General features: G+C 41.9%; 1 protein-coding gene and 1 pseudogene across 3 annotated transcripts in view; both read right to left on the reverse strand.

Moving 5' to 3' along the window:
* LOC105998171 (sodium-dependent glucose transporter 1-like) overlaps positions 1-17,492 on the reverse strand; it is a 60,986-nt gene that overhangs the window by 14,889 nt on the left and 28,605 nt on the right. Inside the window, exon 1 of one of the 3 annotated variants that reach the window (XM_013032819.1) lies at positions 865-970. The exons of the other annotated variants lie outside the window; for them this stretch is intronic. Within the exon in view, the coding sequence (XP_012888273.1) occupies positions 865-915 (51 nt within the window). The 5' untranslated portion in view covers positions 916-970. Of the gene's footprint in view, positions 1-864; positions 971-17,492 lie in introns of those variants that run through there. 3 annotated transcript variants of the gene reach the window in all.
* LOC105998170 lies at positions 7,402-16,276 on the reverse strand (annotated as a pseudogene).

The raw sequence follows: 17,492 nt of genomic DNA on the forward strand, positions 1-17,492 counted from the left end.
CCTCCAAGTTCAACAGGAGCAGGGCACAACTAAGGATTAGGACCAACACAGGTGCACGGCAAGCACTTAGTACACTAAAAATTAGGGCCTTGGCTGTATTCAAATCACTCCATGTCTTCTTAAGATTGACAAGTGTGGGGCACAGTGAGTGGGAACTCACCAATCACCAGCAGTGACTTCTTCCTTAGACCTTCTCCCTCCCTGCAATGACAAAGCTTTGCACCAATCCTGCCTCTGAGTCTCTGAGATGCTTAAGTGACCAGGAGTGACTTGCAGGGGTTCATCTTCCCACACCCCCAGATCGCAATTGTCAAAGGCAGAAATTGAAGCTACCCAAGGCAGTGGCAAAAGGTGTACATCGCCTTAAATATACTCCACTATTTTTATATTTCTTATAAGAAAAACTGAAGGTTTGATTAGAATTAGGGCAGAGTATAAGGTAGGTGCCTAACTTTACCACTGAGCCAGACACAGAATCTGGAAAAGTCATTTTCCTCTTGATTTCAATTCTGTCTGCAAAGTTAAGCAGCCAGAACTTCCAAAAAGAGGAAACCCCAGAAAAGCACTTTTCTCTGTAACAATTTGGGCAGGGGCTAGAGACCCAAGAAACCTCTCTTGTGTCTGGGCCAGGACCTAAAGGAATCTTACAAAAGTTTGAGACAGTTGAAACACATAGTAGGACACTCAATTTCATACTCCACCCTCCACGATTGGCATTGTACCCCAGGGTTGGACGAGGACACTGAGGCCAAGCAGATGAGTGGTTACTCAGTGCTCAAGTAGGGAGAAGCAGGACTCCAGGGGGAGAGCACAGCCCTGCAGGACCCCTGCTAGAACCCAGCCTGGGCGCAGCCCAGCTCTCACCATCCCCAGGAAGGCCAGACACAGGATCCCGGTGGTGAACCAGCGCAGCATGCTCCCTGCACGGCCACTCGGCCTCCTGGACACCGCCACTGACACGGGCTCTTTCTGGGCAGGGGCCTGGGCCTGGAGGAGCCGCTGCCCGGCAGCCCCCGGCCCACCAAGGTCGGCTTCCAGCTCCAGCCTGGCGGCCTTTTGCTGCCTGGGGATCCCGGGCTCTGAGCACTGGTCCCTCCAGCCGCAGAGGCCTCCCCCCAGGGAAGGTCCTAGGTCAGGGCCCGGGAATTGAGACTTTGGACTGCGCACGTCTTGCAGGCTGGAGACACAAGCTGCTCTTGCAGAAGGTGGTTGGCCTTTCCTACTCCAGGACCTGTCTCCACTGGTGAGGAAACTCTGGTTGCCTGGGAGAGGGAGAGTGGCTTCCCTCTGCTGCAGCATCTCTGCCAAGGGGAGTCCACAGAGACCCCCCGGGCGGGCGCCGCCTCGTGGTAGCTGTAAATTCAGCCTCAGACCAGCTGCATCCTCTGGGCTGACACCCTCTGCACCATGGTTCTGGGGTCTCTAAGCCCACCGCAAGAGGACCCCGCCAGAGCTCCGCCTGCGCCTCTCAGCGTCACCAGAGGCCTCCTGGGCGCAGCTCCCTCTGCGGACTCTCCACCGTGCTGGGATGGACCTAGGGTCTCTGCATGCAGCCCATGCTCACCGCAGCCAATTCCAAGATTTGACAGGCAGCACAGAAACAGCTGGGGCCAAGTCGCAAGCAGGAGTTAGTGTGCATTTGTGGAGTAGTTCAGCATTTCCTCCTCTCCCTGTGGCTAGATGGACACGAATAAAATTCCATATGAAATGAAAAGTACCCAAATATCAGCCAAGGATGTACCAGGAGCCGTAAAAGTAGCACCACCAAATTCCGGCCAGTTCTCCAAGGAGTTCCAAACGCTAGTGAGGTAGTGCAAGTTGCAGGCTGTAGCAGAAAGTGATGAGAAGCGTTACTTTTGCAATGTTCTACCACTAACCTATACACGTGTAGACCAAGACCCTTAATCCTCAAGAGCAGGAGATATTGACTTGAGTAAAAGACATTTAAACTACTGGTTGTAAAGACAACACATAGTGTGCTTGCCCTCACAATGAAGCCGTTCTTGCAGTTGGTGATCCTAAAGCAAGTGAGTGTGAAAATGCCATTCAACAATATGGACCTGTGTGCAGCAATAAATGTGCTGAGAGAAGACGAGGTGTGGTAGGTTGGGAAAGACCTAGGCTGTGTAGTGAGCCAGCCACCACTTCCAACCTCATGACAAGATCATGTCCAGCACTGCAAAGATCCATCCATATAGTCATCCAAGCTACCAAAGTCAGAGAACACTATTAAAGGGACAGCTTTATTAGTCCACAGATAATCTGCTAATAGAAATGGAAACTTTAGAAAAGGAGGGCCAACAATGGGGTACAAGACAAACCATCAACATGGCTACAAAAAAGGGAGATGACTCAACAAGACAGATATGGAGGAGAGGGGGTTCAGCACACACATGAGCCCTTCACAGAAGGGTGGACAACTCAGAAAGATTTCTGAGAGATAGAAGGACCAATCAGGAGCCTCTGTGAAGCATAAGTCCACCCCTCGACCATTCAGACAGGAGCCCTCCCTCAGATGGTAAGAGGTAAAGGACTCTACATATAATAGCATCCAGAGAGACTGGGCATTCTGGGTTCTAGGATCCTTCCTTTTACAAGGAGTTCATTTTGCCATTTCATTCACTTCTCCTTTGTGGTTGCTGTTGTTGGTTTTTTTTTTTTTTTTAAAAAAACACCTGCTCCTTCTGCTTTAAATACTTTCCTGCCCTTTAATTCTTTAATTGGAAGAGAAAACAAACTAGAACCCAAGAGAGCATCAAACCTTTGGCACTATTTGTTCCCTCCAAATTCTGTGTTTGGGTTTTCTGGTGTCTATCTGCCAAGACAGTCAGAGGCTGCTGCAGCCATGGTCCAAATGTTCCAGGTGTAGCTCCATGACAGTACGGCTCGCAGACCCAGTACTGTCCACGGGATGCTGATTCTGCAGACATTCACAATGACAGAGTTGTGAGGTGTTTAGAGACTTCCACCCAGATTTCACATAAAAGCCTGGAAGGTCCAATGGCATGCAGCAGGCTCAGAGTGTCTACAAGCAGCCCCTTATAGGACAATACTTGGAGGCAGAGCCACAAACGAGACCACAGCAAGATGCCAGAAACTTGACCTGTCTGCTTAGAGAATCTGCAGACAATAGACAGAACCAGCCAAAGAGAGTGAGTAAAGTCAGCAAAATCCTAGGGCTAGGCTATTCAAGATATGAGAACCCACTATCTACTCCCAATCTTTTCCCTACTGACTTTATGTCTTGTTTTGGCTTGATCCCTTTTACTTTCTTTTCCTTTTTCTTGTTATTGTAAAGATGATGTACAGCAGGGTTACAGATACAAAAGTCAGGTAATGAGAACATTTCTTTTAAAAAATAATGATAAGCAATGTTCAATTATTTGCATTTATTTTATGCTAAACTTATTCCAGTGCTATAAATTTTTGTTTCTTCTGGGATACCTTTTTCTTTGGTGATGCCTGCTCTTCTGACTTAGAAACAATTTACTCCTTCCACTTCTTTTTGAAGTGTCACCTCTTCCCTCATTTTCTCTCCTGACCTCCCTCCTTCACAAGGTGTATACTTCCTTTTCAGCAGAGTATCTAGTGAGTATCGCTGCTGCATTGGTTCACAGTTTGTCTCCCATTTCTGTGACTCCCTTCCCCTTCCCCGAATAGATACATTTACTTACAAGACAACAAGTACAGAAGGAAATAAGTGACGACAAAAGGAGAAAAGCACAAAAAAGTAAAATAACAAAAAGCCTCATTTCCACTTCTTGGAGTTCATTTCATAAACATCATTTTACATGATCATATACATATACCTTTTGTGATATACACATGGGCCTTTTTGATCCTCTCCTACTTTGGTCCCACTGGAAGAATATTTAGAGTCCTGATTAAGTGTATTTCTTGGTCTTTTGTAATCCATTGTGTTTACTTAAACATTTATAGGCAAATTCTAATTACTACAATGAGGGAAAACATGAAACCTTTGTTTCTTTGGGTCTAGCTTATTTCACTTAATGTACTTTTTTCCAAGTCTGTCCATCTCCTCACTAATAGGGCAATATCATAGTTTCTGATGGAAGCATAAAATTCCAACATGTATATTTACCACATGTTCTTGATCCATTCACACACTGAGAAGCATCTGGGTTGATCCTGTATCTTGGATTTAGTCAACAATGCTGCAATGAACCTGGTTGTGCTGGTAGCTTTAGTGTGGTCTTGTCTGTGGTCTAATGGATAATTTCCAAGGAGTGGAATTGCTGGGTCATAGGAAAGCTCTGTTTAGTCTTTTGATCTTTCCATCTATTTACTATGCCTCCCTGTTGGAGGAGATGCTTATCCTGTGATTATACCCCCCATTGTATCTGGCAGATATCTACCTTTCTTTTTTGTTTTTAGAGAGAATCACAACTAAGAGTTTTCTTGAGTCTCCATGGAGACCTTGCACTTGGGTTTTGCACAATATTATAATCGTACTGGGAAGAATCGTGAAGATTACACTGAAATAATGGATTTTGGATGCTCAAGCAGTGCTCAAAGAAAGGGAAATGGAAATGAGCTCTTCAGGACCAGACATTATATCATGGTTTGGGTTTTGAATGTCTCCCAAAGGCTCCTATGTTAAGGCTTGATTCCTAGAAGTGGAAGAGTCATAAAGAGGTGGGAATTCAAGGGAGATGATTAGGTCACTAGTTGTTTGCTCTTTAAAGTGATTTTGGTGCCCTGTTCCCCTTCTCATTCTCTTTGGCTCTGGGCATGAGGTGAGAAGTTTTACCATGCCAGATGCTCCTGTCATGAGTTGCTGCTTTGCTACAGGTCTAAAAACAACAGAGCTAAGCAATCAGAGCTAGAACCTCTAAAAGTATGAGTAGAAACAAAAACATTTTCTTTATAAGTGGATTATCTTAGTTACTATTGATGCAAGCAGGAAGTGACTAGCACAATAGCAATTTATATTTTAGATTGTGAAATCCAGTGTAGATTTCCAAAAAGAGCAAGAGGCTTGTAATATCTTCATCAGCCTTCTACAAAGTTGCTCATTGTTAGCCTAAACAATGTTGTAGTGGAACATAGAAGGTCAGGGGTCAACAAAGGTTCTGTGTTTCACTGAAGACGAAACAAAGCAACTTTTTTCAAAAGTCAATTTATGTTCATGCATGAGAGAAAGCAACTATATTGCCATCAGAAATTAAATGTAATACAGTGCAAAACTTGGGAAAAAGTGAACAAAATCTGCCATCAGTTCTACGTATTTATCCAAGGATGGACACATCAGTTTGTCTATTTTCATATGAAGTTCTTTCCCATCCCTGACTTCTAGGCCACCAAGCCACCTTCTCACCTCTACTTTGGGGTCCCAAGTATTTCACACTTAGGGAGCAGAGCCCTGGATGATGGCTGGGCCATCTATTCAAATACCTGGGAAAGATGGTGCCTCTTTAATTAAATTAACTAATTTAACTCAACTTATCATCTGATCCATCCCTGCAGGATGTCATCACCATTCAAAGCCAGTGGGTGCTCACCCGTGTAATCTTAGCTATTCAGGATGCTGAGATCTGAGGATCGAAGTTTGAAGACAGCCCAGGCAGGCACATCTGTGAGTCTCTTATCTCAAAATTCAGTATTCTCTATAAACTATTAAACATTAAGTACATTTAAATTTGCAAATTAATTACTGGCACATACTTTTCTTTTTGTATGGAGGCTTGAACTAAGGAGCTTGTACTTGCTAAGCAAGTTTTCTACCACTATAAGCGATACCTCTACCACTATAAGTGATATCTCCAACACTTTTAGCTTTAGTTGAATTTTTCCTTCTTCAGGTAAAGCATTACTGTTCTTCCTGGGAGCCAGCTTCAGACTACAATCTTCCGTCTTGTGGCTTCCAAATAGCTGGGATCACAAGCATGAAATACTGGAAACAGCTTTTTTTTCTGTTTCGTTCGTTTTGTCAGTCGTGAGCTTGAACTCTGGGCCTGAGCACTGTCCCTCAGCCCTACAGCTCAAGGCAAGCGATCTTGAGCTACAGCGTCATTTCCAGATTCTTTTGTAGTTTATTAGAAATAAGAGTTTCACGGACTTTCTTGCTCAGGAGTGCTTTGAACCGTGATGCTCAGATCTCAGCCTCCTGAGTAGGTAGGATTATAGGCATGAGCCACCAGTGCCTGGGTTCTGCTTATGTTTTGAGACAAGGTCTAAGTACTTTGCTCAGGAGGTCTCAAACTGCAATCTCTGTCTTCTGTGTAGTTGGGACAGTAGCACAATCATTTTATTTATTTAGTGTGTCAGGGCTGGGGCTTGAATTCAGGGCCTGGGCACTATCCCTGAGCTTTTTTGCTCAATAATAGCACTTTCTACCTCTTGAGTAAAAGCCCCACTTCTGGATTTTCGGAGATTAATTGGAGGTAAGAGTCACATGGACTTTATTGCCCAGACTAGCTTCTAACTGTGATCCTCAAATCTCAGCCTCCTGAATAGCAAGGCATATAGGTATGGGCAGGCCACTGGCACCAAACTTTGTAACACATTTTAAAGCTATTTATTACTCTCATTTTACTTCTCATTCAAAATGAAAGATAGGCTGAAATTTATATTAATCTCTGAGAAATACTTGGCACTAACTTTACAAATGAAAAGATCTTTTGATTTGGAAACTATCTCATTTTAATACTAAGACTCACAGATCAGGACACAGGAAAGGCCTACATGAAATGCCTCAGACCACAAAGTCATTCTTGAAGCTAGGTGTCCTGACCTTGCTGTTTCCTTCATAGAAGTCAGGTCAGTCATTATCATTCTTCCTCTAAAATAACAGATAATAAAATTATCTCTCCATACCAAGGATGCTCTTTATTGAAATGACTCTCTCCAAAATCACAGCGAGAATGTTGATGTCTATGTGCTTAGCTAATACATTCTACGTGTGTAGGGTTGTTTGTTTAGAGGGTTTTCCTTGGTTTTACTCTATTAGGATGCTACCCAACTTCTCAAAAATACATGCCTGCTTAGCACAATCTAAATAGTAGAGATCATAAATATCACCTACTTACTCTCTTACCTAACACAAATCTCTTAAGATGATCTTTAGCGAAACTGGTAGTTATGAGAGACTCAGAATTATTGAACACTTTAAAAGTTTTTACCATTTAATGTAAATGGATCTAGAATTGAAATGTGAAAGCATGCTGAAAATCTTCAAAACTCTGATTGATTTGTTCAGGAGTGGCAATTAGTCAAGGTATTCACTAAGCATTCTGCCCGCTCTACACATCAGTTCCTTTTGTCCTGGCTTCTGGCAAGGGGATTCTTAAGGGATTCACAGATATTAACTGAGCAGTATTTAAATAGCAATGCATTGGACAGCAATTGGTTGGAAAGTCTGGCTATTGGCTCCAACAGATTTTTTATTAATGATTTCATTACAAAGGATCCCGTTGAATTATTCATCTCAACCATTTCGAAACATTTTTTGCATCATTCTCCTCCATTCTCTTCTTCACAGCCTAGAACTCAAGATTTGAGCTTTCTTCCCCTCACTCTTTCTGTGTCCTTTTTGCTGGTGACCCAGCGGCATGGTGGCTAATTTATACATTACAGGAAACAAAATAGCCGTGAAGATTGCTGACCCCAAACAGGTGTACATGAGTACTGGTAAATCTGGGTATTGCCCCTGAAAAATTCCAATTACTGCAGGAATAGCCATGTCTCCCAAAGAAGCACCAATCACAAAAAATGCAGCAGATTTGCCACTGATGGTGGTGTACTGTTCAATCCAAGAAACACCACTGGGAAACGTGGTGGCCATGGAGGCCCCATACACCGAGGTTGCTATCCAGAGACAAAGGGGGCTCCTGTGAAAAAGCACCAGAAACAAACAGGAGGCCAGGCTGCCAATGTTGCTCAACACAATCATAGTGGCAGGGCGTAAACACACGGCAAAGAAGATTGCCAGGCCCCTGCAGGCTGCAAAAGTCCCCCAGAAGATGGAGTTCAAGCCAGCTGCCTCTCTCTCCTCCATGCCAACATGGGTGGTGGCAAAGGAGAAAAGGTAAGAGCCGTATGTCACCTCAGCCCCCACATAGAAGAAGAAGAACAGAAAAAGCAGACAGAGAAGGGCCTTGTGGTATTGAGCTCTTTGAGATGGCTGAGCAGCTGCTGTTGATTTTCCCTGCCTTGAGCTTTTCATGAAGAACAGAGCAAAGAAAAGGAGAGAAACTAAGAGAATGTAAGTGCCTATGGAAGCATAAGCCCACAGTAAGTTCATGTCATGGGGAACTGCGAGTAGAGGGTCTGAGGCGGCTTCAGAAGAGGCATTGAGGGCTGCAGGGAGAAAGGCGGGCTCTGTGTGGTTGTCAGCAGACACTGTGGGGCCCAGCGCCAGTTTAGCCAGCAGGGGAGCCAGGAAGGCACCCAGGGCAAAACTGAAGTGTAAGGCCTGCATGTGCGGGGGGCTCTTGTCCCCCCAAAGAGCCAAGATGACGACATTCGCACCTACCAATGAAAGACAGGGAAAAAAACACAGTCATTATTGTTAGAGAGATCAGTCATATCAGTAGCTCTATTCAGTCCTTAGTCATCACCCATTGCCCCTGTATCAATTCTGTGAGACTCAGGAGCAGAAAACAAAGTGACTTAACATCTCTTATTCATCCATAGTCACCGTTTACATCCTAGTGCCAGACCAAAGTCTTATTATAAAACTTGCTAATTCCACACTGCAGAGAAATTTGGTATTCATATTTGTTTAAGTATATATGTAAACTAGGTAAAAATTTTATCAAGTGGCCAAATTACTAGACCATTACATACTTGAAATTGGTAGACAGTTCCAATTGAAGAAAATTTATTGATGTGTAAAATAGATGCAAGAGGCCCATTCAGGACCTCTACCCCCCAGGATCCCTGTGTTCTTATTACAGAAAACAAGATCTGCACCTACTCTTAGCATGTGCAAGCTGAAATGCAGAAGCATCAAGGCTTTGCCCATCTGCATTGTAATCAGATATTTGCAGATAAGCACATAATTCCATCACTGAAATTTTATACACAAAGTAAGCCTGGAGAATTTACAATATTTTTAATTGTTTGCTGGCAGGACTGGGGTTTGGATTCACGGTCTCAGACTTGCTTGCTCTGTTTGCTTGGCTGGCAGTCTTCCACTTGAGCCATACTCTCAGCCTTGCTTTTTACTTGTTGTTCTTTTTCTGCCCAGGTTGGCTTCAAAGGAGGATCTTTTAGATCTCAGCCTCATGAGAATCAAGGATTAAAGGCAGGAGCCACCAGCACCTGGCTTCAAGTAACTTTAGCATGGGAAAGGGAGGCATAAGCAATTGTAATCAATAATGATAAACAACATCACGTGTGTTATTCAACAGGTTTTTAGGACATGATGACACATGGAGAATATCTGTTGTACAAGACCAGAAACTTTAAAGAAAATAACAGAAAAGAAACATGGGAAAGTACTGAATTACATGGATTTCTCTAAGCTTGGGAGAGAAGATCGATTTTAGATTGTGTGTCTGGAATAGAGAGAGGAAGAGTGGGTGAATGCAGTCATAATATTCAATATACATATGAGAAAACAGAACCAGGTAACTTGAGGGACTGGGAATGAGGGAGGAGCATGTGGAAGGGGTGACATTCATCAAGATACACTGTGCTAAGCTGGGTGCAGGTGGATCATGCCTTTAATCCTTGATTCTCATGACATCCTAGCTACTCAGGATCCTGAGATCTGAAGATTGTGGTTCAAAGCCAGCCGGTGAGACTCTTATCTCCAATTAATTAGTGGAAGTGGAGCTGTGGCTCAGGTGGTAGAGTGCTCACCTTGAGCAAAAAGCTCAGGGACAATACCAGGCTCTGAGTTCAAGTCCCAGGACTTTCACCTACATTTATGCACATGTGCACACACACACACATACACACACACACACACACACACACACAAAGGCATTTACACATAAATTGACATGTTAAATCGAAATGCCTTTGTACATTTTATATTTTGTATAATATATTGTGTAAATACTTTGCATATTATTTGTAATAATAATATATCTGCTTCTGTCTGTGCTTTCCCAGCCAAATAATGGTTGCAAAGTTTTAGCCTAGTAGATAATTAACCCTCTAGGTTTAATTATCACCTGAGTAAATTTCTGTTGTTTCTAATTATTACAAGGCAAAGTTTAGCATCATCAGCTCAACTTTTCTAACAGAAAGCACCCACTCTTAGATAGAACAAAGGTGCCACTGACCTGTATCAATACTGCCTACCGCAGCCCCAAAGAGAGCCATCACGACAATCAGCAATGCTGCGTTCTTACAAAAAGGGATAAGATAAAGACCAACAGTGGTAGCCAGCATTGACACCCCTAGGAAAAGTAAGAAAGTCAACTTGTATGGTGTGCAGATGCCTCCTCCCCTACCCCACCCCACCCCCTCCACCCTGTAAACCTAGTGACTTGACAGGCTGAGATTGGGAGGATTGAGGTTTGTAGCCATCCTGGGCACAAAATCCCTTAGAAACCAAGAGCTGGAGCTGATGCAGACTGCCAGTAGCTTAGGCTTATTTCTAGCTACTCAGGAGGCTGAGATCTAGGATGATCATGGCTTGAGGCACAGGCAGAAAAGTTCACTAGACTAAATCCCTAAAACAATCAGCCAAAAAATGTAGGGCATGAGTCAGTTGGTAGAGTACTAGTCTAGCAAGCGCAAGGCCCCAGGTTCAAATCCCAATACCATACAAAAAGAAAGAAAGCAATAGTTGGGTATGTTGGCAAATGCCTGTCATCTTAACTACAGGGGAAAATAAGCTCTCAGCCCAGGCCAGCCCAGGCAGACAAGTCCATGGGACTCTACCTCTGCAGAAGAATCTGGGTGGGATTGTACAAGCCTGTCATCCAAGCTGATGTGGGAAATCTACATAAGAATCAAGACCCTTAACCCCTCTATATGGTATTTTTATAATGAAAAATAAATAAATAAAAGAATCAAGACCCTACCATGTGATTTTTGTTTTGTGCTTTGTATGTTCCTCCCCCACGGTAGAACCCCTGTTTTCACCTGTATTTGATGTTAGTCTAATTTGGGGAGGGAAAGGGAAAAATCAAAATGTTTAAATAGGGATACCTGTTGACCCATTGAAACACTGGGATGTACAAGACACTATGTTGAAAAATGAACTATACAATTTGGGCAGGGGGCAGGGAGGGGGGAGTGTAGTTGTGGAGGTGGGAGGCAAGGGATGGTAGGGGAAAAGCAAAGAAGAGGCAACAATGCTTCATAAGAAATGTACTCATTACCTTGCTCATGTAACTGTAACCCCTCTGTACAGTATTTTCACAATAAAAACATTAATAAAAAGAATCAAGACCCTATCTCAATAATAAGTATAATATTTTTAAAAGGACTAGAGGTATGGTTTAGCAGTAAAGCATATGCCTAGCAAACACAAGCACCTGAGAGCAAACTCTAGTAACACACCCCAACACACACACACCCAAAAGTATCAGCCAGACATAGTATCTCACACTTCTAATTCTACTTCTAAGATTGAGGCTGAAGAACTGTATTTTCCAGTGCACCCTGGGCTGCATAGTGAGACCCTGTCCATAACAAAATGAAACAAGGAAGGAAGGAAGGAAGAGAGTAAGGAAACAAGGAAGGGAAGGAGGGGAGAGATAGAAAGAAAGAAAGAAAGACAGAAAAAAAGAAAGAAAGAAAAAAGAACCCAGAGACAAAGAAGGAAAGATCAATATTTACTAGGGTCATAGGTCAAGATATCATCATTAAAAAATGCACCAAAAAGATATAATTAAATAAACCTAGATAATCGGGTTGGGAATGTGGCTCACTGGTAAAGTGGTTGCCTTTATGCATGAGGCTTGGGTTCGATTCCTCGGCACCACATAAGCAGAAAAAGCCAGAAGTGGCCTGTGGCTCAAGTGGTTAGAGCCCTAGCCTTGAGCTGAAGAGCTGAGACACATTACCCAGGCCCAGAGTTCAGGTCCCATGAATGGTCCCTCCAAAAAAAAAATTTGGAAAAAAACTGGATAATCATTAGCAAATTAGAGGTGCTACTTCTACTAGTCATAATTTTATCTAAATATTTTATAAAGTTTATGATTATACAGATTCTGTTACTATAATCTGAACAGCATCCTAGTCTTGCTAATACTCAAATTTAGTATGAAGGAAAGTTCTATAATTTGGGCCTGTCTATAAGTCTAAATGTTTACTTAAATATTTCACATTTAAGAAACTAAGGCAGAAGTGGAACTGTGGTTCAAATGGTAGAGTGCTAGCCTGGAGCACTAAGAGGCCAATGCCCAGGTCCTGAGTTCAAGTCCTAGGATGGGGAAAAAAAGCAGAGAAACTGAGGAGCTTTTAGTATGACTTAACAATATGAAATGGCAAAAATAGTATTCAATCATTATGGAATCCTGTCATTAAAATTTACTAAACTGAATAGTTTGGGGAATATGGAGGGGAATAAAAGAACTTCATGCTTTTAATGACTTGGAAGTCATTGGTTATTCATTAGTGATTACTTGTTCTCCATTCTCTTTTTCATCCTATTAAACTAAATTTTCTTGAAACCCGTCACCTTATTCAAACCACAGCATATTAAAATCACTGCCAGCATGTCAAAATCCTCTATACTGTGGCACAGGGACCAGTCTCATCACTAACAGGAGGACAAATGTGCAGCCTTTATCAGTGCATCACCATCCCCTGCCCCACACTGTCACCCCAGAGTCCAGAGAGCCTGGCCACGTTTCCAAAGCTCATCTGGTCCCAGACACACCTAGAGACCTGCCCTAGCTGATGGGCAGAGCTTTGGGACAAGTGTGTGACATGAACTGCTGCCTCAGTTCCAGTGGAGGTCGGGAGGCTCAGGACTGCCATCAGCACACCTGAGGGCTAATCAAGGCTCCGGGTGGCCCAGCCCAGATGCCCTGTGGCTGCCAAGGTGAGACCTATGGAGACCTAGCTTCTGTGGAGGACCCTGAAACACCTCTCATCCCAATTGTCAAGTTTTCGTATTTGGAACCCAGTAGTAAATTCAGTGACAGGCACAAAGAAGCAAAGATCATTGTTTCCTTACCCCAAAGTAAAAACTGATTCATACACTGCAAAAGAACTCCTCTGATCACAGAGCCACACAAACATCCTAAAGCACTTCCACAAATATTTCAGAAAGGCTGCGGATGTTGTGGTTCACGGTAGTGACCTGGAATACCACCATCTTATTGCGCAGGAAGAGCCAGTGAGAGCTAGGTTGTAAACTCATTAAATGCCGCCACGTTGTGAAAATCTGTATTTACTTACCCAAAATTAAAACATGGTTCACAAAGTCAAAAAGAACTCCTCCAATCATGGAGCCACACAAAAATCCAGAGGCCCGGCCAACAAATATTAGTGAAAGGCTGCTGATATTGCGGTTCACATTAGTGGCCAGATCTTGAAATGTGGGTCCCAGTATAGCAACACTCATTCCCTAAAATTGAAAAGATGAAGCTTTTTATTAACAATCATTAACAAAACATCTAAGTGGTAGTATCAATTCCTACTATAAAAAATGTGAGGCTCCCCCATTGTATAACCCCTGTTTCCAATGTGTTTGATTCCGGTGCCCTGCATCTTGTATATACATTTTTCTAATTTAGGGAAGGGAAGAGAAATAACAAAATGCTGGAAGAAGGATACAGGATGACCTATTGTAACAATGAGATGTAAAAGACACTATGTTGAAAATAAACTTTACAACTGGGTGGGGGGGAAGGAGGAGTTGGGAAGGTGGGGAGCGAAGGGATGCTAGGGGGAAAAAGAAGGAAATAACAATGCTCTATAGGAAATGTACTCATTACCTTACTCATGTAACTCCTCTGTACGGTATGTTTACACTAAAAATATATATACAACACTTACACACACACACACACTCACACACACACACACAGAGCTGTGAGGCCATATAATATATGGACTGAAACAAAGCCAGGGAAGGAATGAAACTGTTCAAAAAGAAGAAATGTATTATTTACCTGACTTACGAAACTGTAACCCCTTTGTACCTCATCTTTATAATAACAATTTAATAATTAAGAAAAAATTAAATCTGCGATAATACTTCTATTACTAGAGCTATATACTCCCATGGTTTTTCTTCTATCTACAACATTCAATTAAAAAAATACGTATTTCATTCCTTTGGATTTCTAGTGTAATGCTCTTTCTTTGTGAAAAATAGCTTAAAAACAATATTCTGACTGAACATTTATAGAATGTAACATCATCATTATTCTTTTGGGAAAGCGGGCCTGAGCACTCTCATCCCTATTTTTTTTTTTTTTTTGCCAATCCTGGGATTTGAACTCAGGGACTGGGAACTGTCCCTGAACTTCTTTTGCTTAAGACTTTACCACTTGAGCCACAACACCACTTCTGGCTTCTTTCTGTTTATTTGGTACTGAGTAATTTAACCAGGGTTTCAGGCATGCTAGGCAAGCACTCTGTCACTAAGCCACATTCCCAGCCCCACACATCCAATTACATATATACTCAAATACACTAGCCAAGTGACAGTAATATTCTCAAATATCCTGTATGTACTAATAGAAGAATTCAAATGTTAAAATTTTAAATTACTAAAACATCATCATTTTTATGCTGTTAATACAATGTTAATGTCAAGTGCAGGCTCATGGGTAATCTCAGCTGTTTATGAGGCATTAATCAGGCAAGCCTGGCAAGAAGTTATCATGACCATCTCAACTACGCCAGTCATGGTGGTTTATATCTTTTGTACCCACTATGTGTAAGGCCACGAGTAAGGGGATCACAGTTCAGGCTGGCTCTAGGCAAAAAGGCAAGACATTTCAAACAGAAAGGGGTGGAGCTGTGGCTCAAGTAGCAGAGTACCTACTTAGCAAGCACAAGAATCTTAAGTTCAATCAGTACTGCCAACAAAACAAACACATATAGAGAGAGTCCTTCCTCTAAAATACAAATAACATTTTGCAGGATATCAACCATTTAACTATTTCTACATGTAAATTTCTTCAAAGAGACCTCAAAGTTATCAGGTGCACAGTGTATCAGCCTTCCTTAGTTTCTAAGAAAGAAACAAGCATGTTGGTATTTATGAACATGTATAGAATGACTTTAACCAAATTTTACTAAATGACAAGGTGTTCTGATAAATTCAAATTGACCTGAAACTGTCTGCATATGTTCCAAACTATAATACTGACAAGTTACAACTTAAATGAATATCTTCTTGTAATGAACAATCCATTCAAAATGCATTATATTTATACACTGACATGTTGAATTAAAAACCCCTTTGAAAAACTACTTAGAGATTAATTTTAAGAAGTTTGAAAACACAAATATGGAAGCCATGACCAGTCATAACAATTAGAGGTAATCAGGTCAGGTTCAGTCAGTGACAGGCTGTTGAGACAAGTCTAAACAAACAAATGCTAGGAGCTGACCTGTTCTGACATTTCTAAAAGTCACTTCTTGTCTCTGCCTATAAATTTGCCTGTTTCACCTTCCTGGGAAGACTTATCTCCATCTTTACTGGCTCAGGTACTGGTCAATGTATTGTGTCTTTGTTCCCATAAATTGACTGAATTTAATTGTCTGAAATTTTTCTTTTAGAGATACACATCAGATATGGGATCTAAAAAGCCCTCCAGGCCCATGGATGTATCAAGTGTGTACCAGGGCACTTTGTGCCCACTGGTAACACATAAATACTGGGGCATTGCCAGGATATCTCTTTGGTTTGAGCTCTGTGAATCTGTGTTTTAAGTTCTCTAACTTCATTTCAGTTTTTTTTTAAATTAGGCTAAATCACATTGGATCTAGTAATTAACTGGATTGTATGTATGCAGTGGGCACAGGTAAGCAGGCAGCATTTGAAAATGAGTTTTTCCAAATCTGAGGAGTTCACTTTCTGGGACATTTCTTAACTTTAGTCACAAAACAATGATGGGTCTAGAACCACAGGGGGGAACAATTAGAACAAAAATGTTGGCTACCTGACTACAACACGTTAGACTTATACTGGTTATGGTTACTATGTTAAAGGTTTCCCCTAGATGATATTGTAAAGTAACAGGCAAGGACCCAAATACCACAAAGTCCATGAGATGCAGTCTACAATCATAGCCAAATGCATGCAAAGAGGTAAATGAATGAGAGACTGCCCCTTTGTGAGATTCCTTACAAAGGGCAGATGGAGAAAGTCTTCAAAGCTTTTCTATTTCATGAAAGTTAGTCAAAGTTTTTAACCAGCTGGGCAGGAAATTTTGTTCAATTGGATCCAGACAATCACCTTCACAATAGTTTCCTTCCTGCTGTTCACTGGAAATTAAGACCACCAAAGGTTAAAAAATCTAATTAATAGATGAAACTAAAATTATTGGAAATGAGAGGGGAGAATCTCCTGTGCAAGGGATGTAAGATGTGCTCTTGGGAAGAACAGTTATAACATACAAAGATGCCTGGTTTAATTCAACAATTACATAAATATCTATATTTGCCTTTGATATCACTTTGGGTAAGTGAAAGATTGTTCTTTAACTATATGTCTGATGTTGTACTAAAGTGTTTTCAATCTTTGATGTTTTTGATGAATTACCAAAATCAAATTAAGTCTTTTACTACCCCATGAATTCGTTTTGGAATTTTTCAGGTAAGCCCATGGGATAGCTCATTATAAGAAGAGATATTGGGTTTACTATGAGGAACACTGTCAAATAATAAGTCATATTAAAATTTCTTTGACTTATGTTTATATGAGTGTTAATAATACACATTTCAGAAATTATATGAAATTCATGAAAATCTATCAACCCTAGTCACAAACCTCATTGATTTTGTGGTATTAGGGTTTGAACTCAGAGCCTCATGCTTGCTACTCAGGTATTTAACCTTTGATTCCACACCCACAGTCTCCAGTTCTTTTTACATTTATAGATACAAGAACTTGCCACAGTGGCCAAGCCTGAGGCGGGAGGAACAGTTGAACTCAGGAGTCTGAGCCAGTATTGAAATCATAGTAATAGCCGAGCACTGGTGGCTCACGCCTGTAATCCTAGCTACTCAGGAGGCTGAGATCTGAGGATTGTGGTTCAAAGCCAGCCCAGGCAGGAGAGACCGTGAGACTCCTATCTCCAATAAACCACAAGAAAACCGGAAGTGGCCCTGTAGCTCATGTGGTAGAGTACTCGCCTTGAGGTGAAGAGCTGAGGGACAGCGCCCAGGCCCAGAGTTCAAGCCCCACGACCGACAAAAAAAAAAAAAAGAAAAGAAATCATAGTAATACCTCTCTTCTAAAATATGTTGTATACAACAAAAACAACAAATGGCCAGCCACTGGTCGCTCATGCCTATAATCCTAGCTACTCAGGAGGCTGACATCTGAGGACCACAGTTCAAAGGCAGCTTGTGAGACTCTTATCTCCAAATAACCACCA

This window comes from Dipodomys ordii, unplaced genomic scaffold (genome assembly GCF_000151885.1).
Source record: "Dipodomys ordii isolate 6190 unplaced genomic scaffold, Dord_2.0 Scaffold157, whole genome shotgun sequence".
Lineage (NCBI taxonomy): Eukaryota > Metazoa > Chordata > Mammalia > Rodentia > Heteromyidae > Dipodomys > Dipodomys ordii.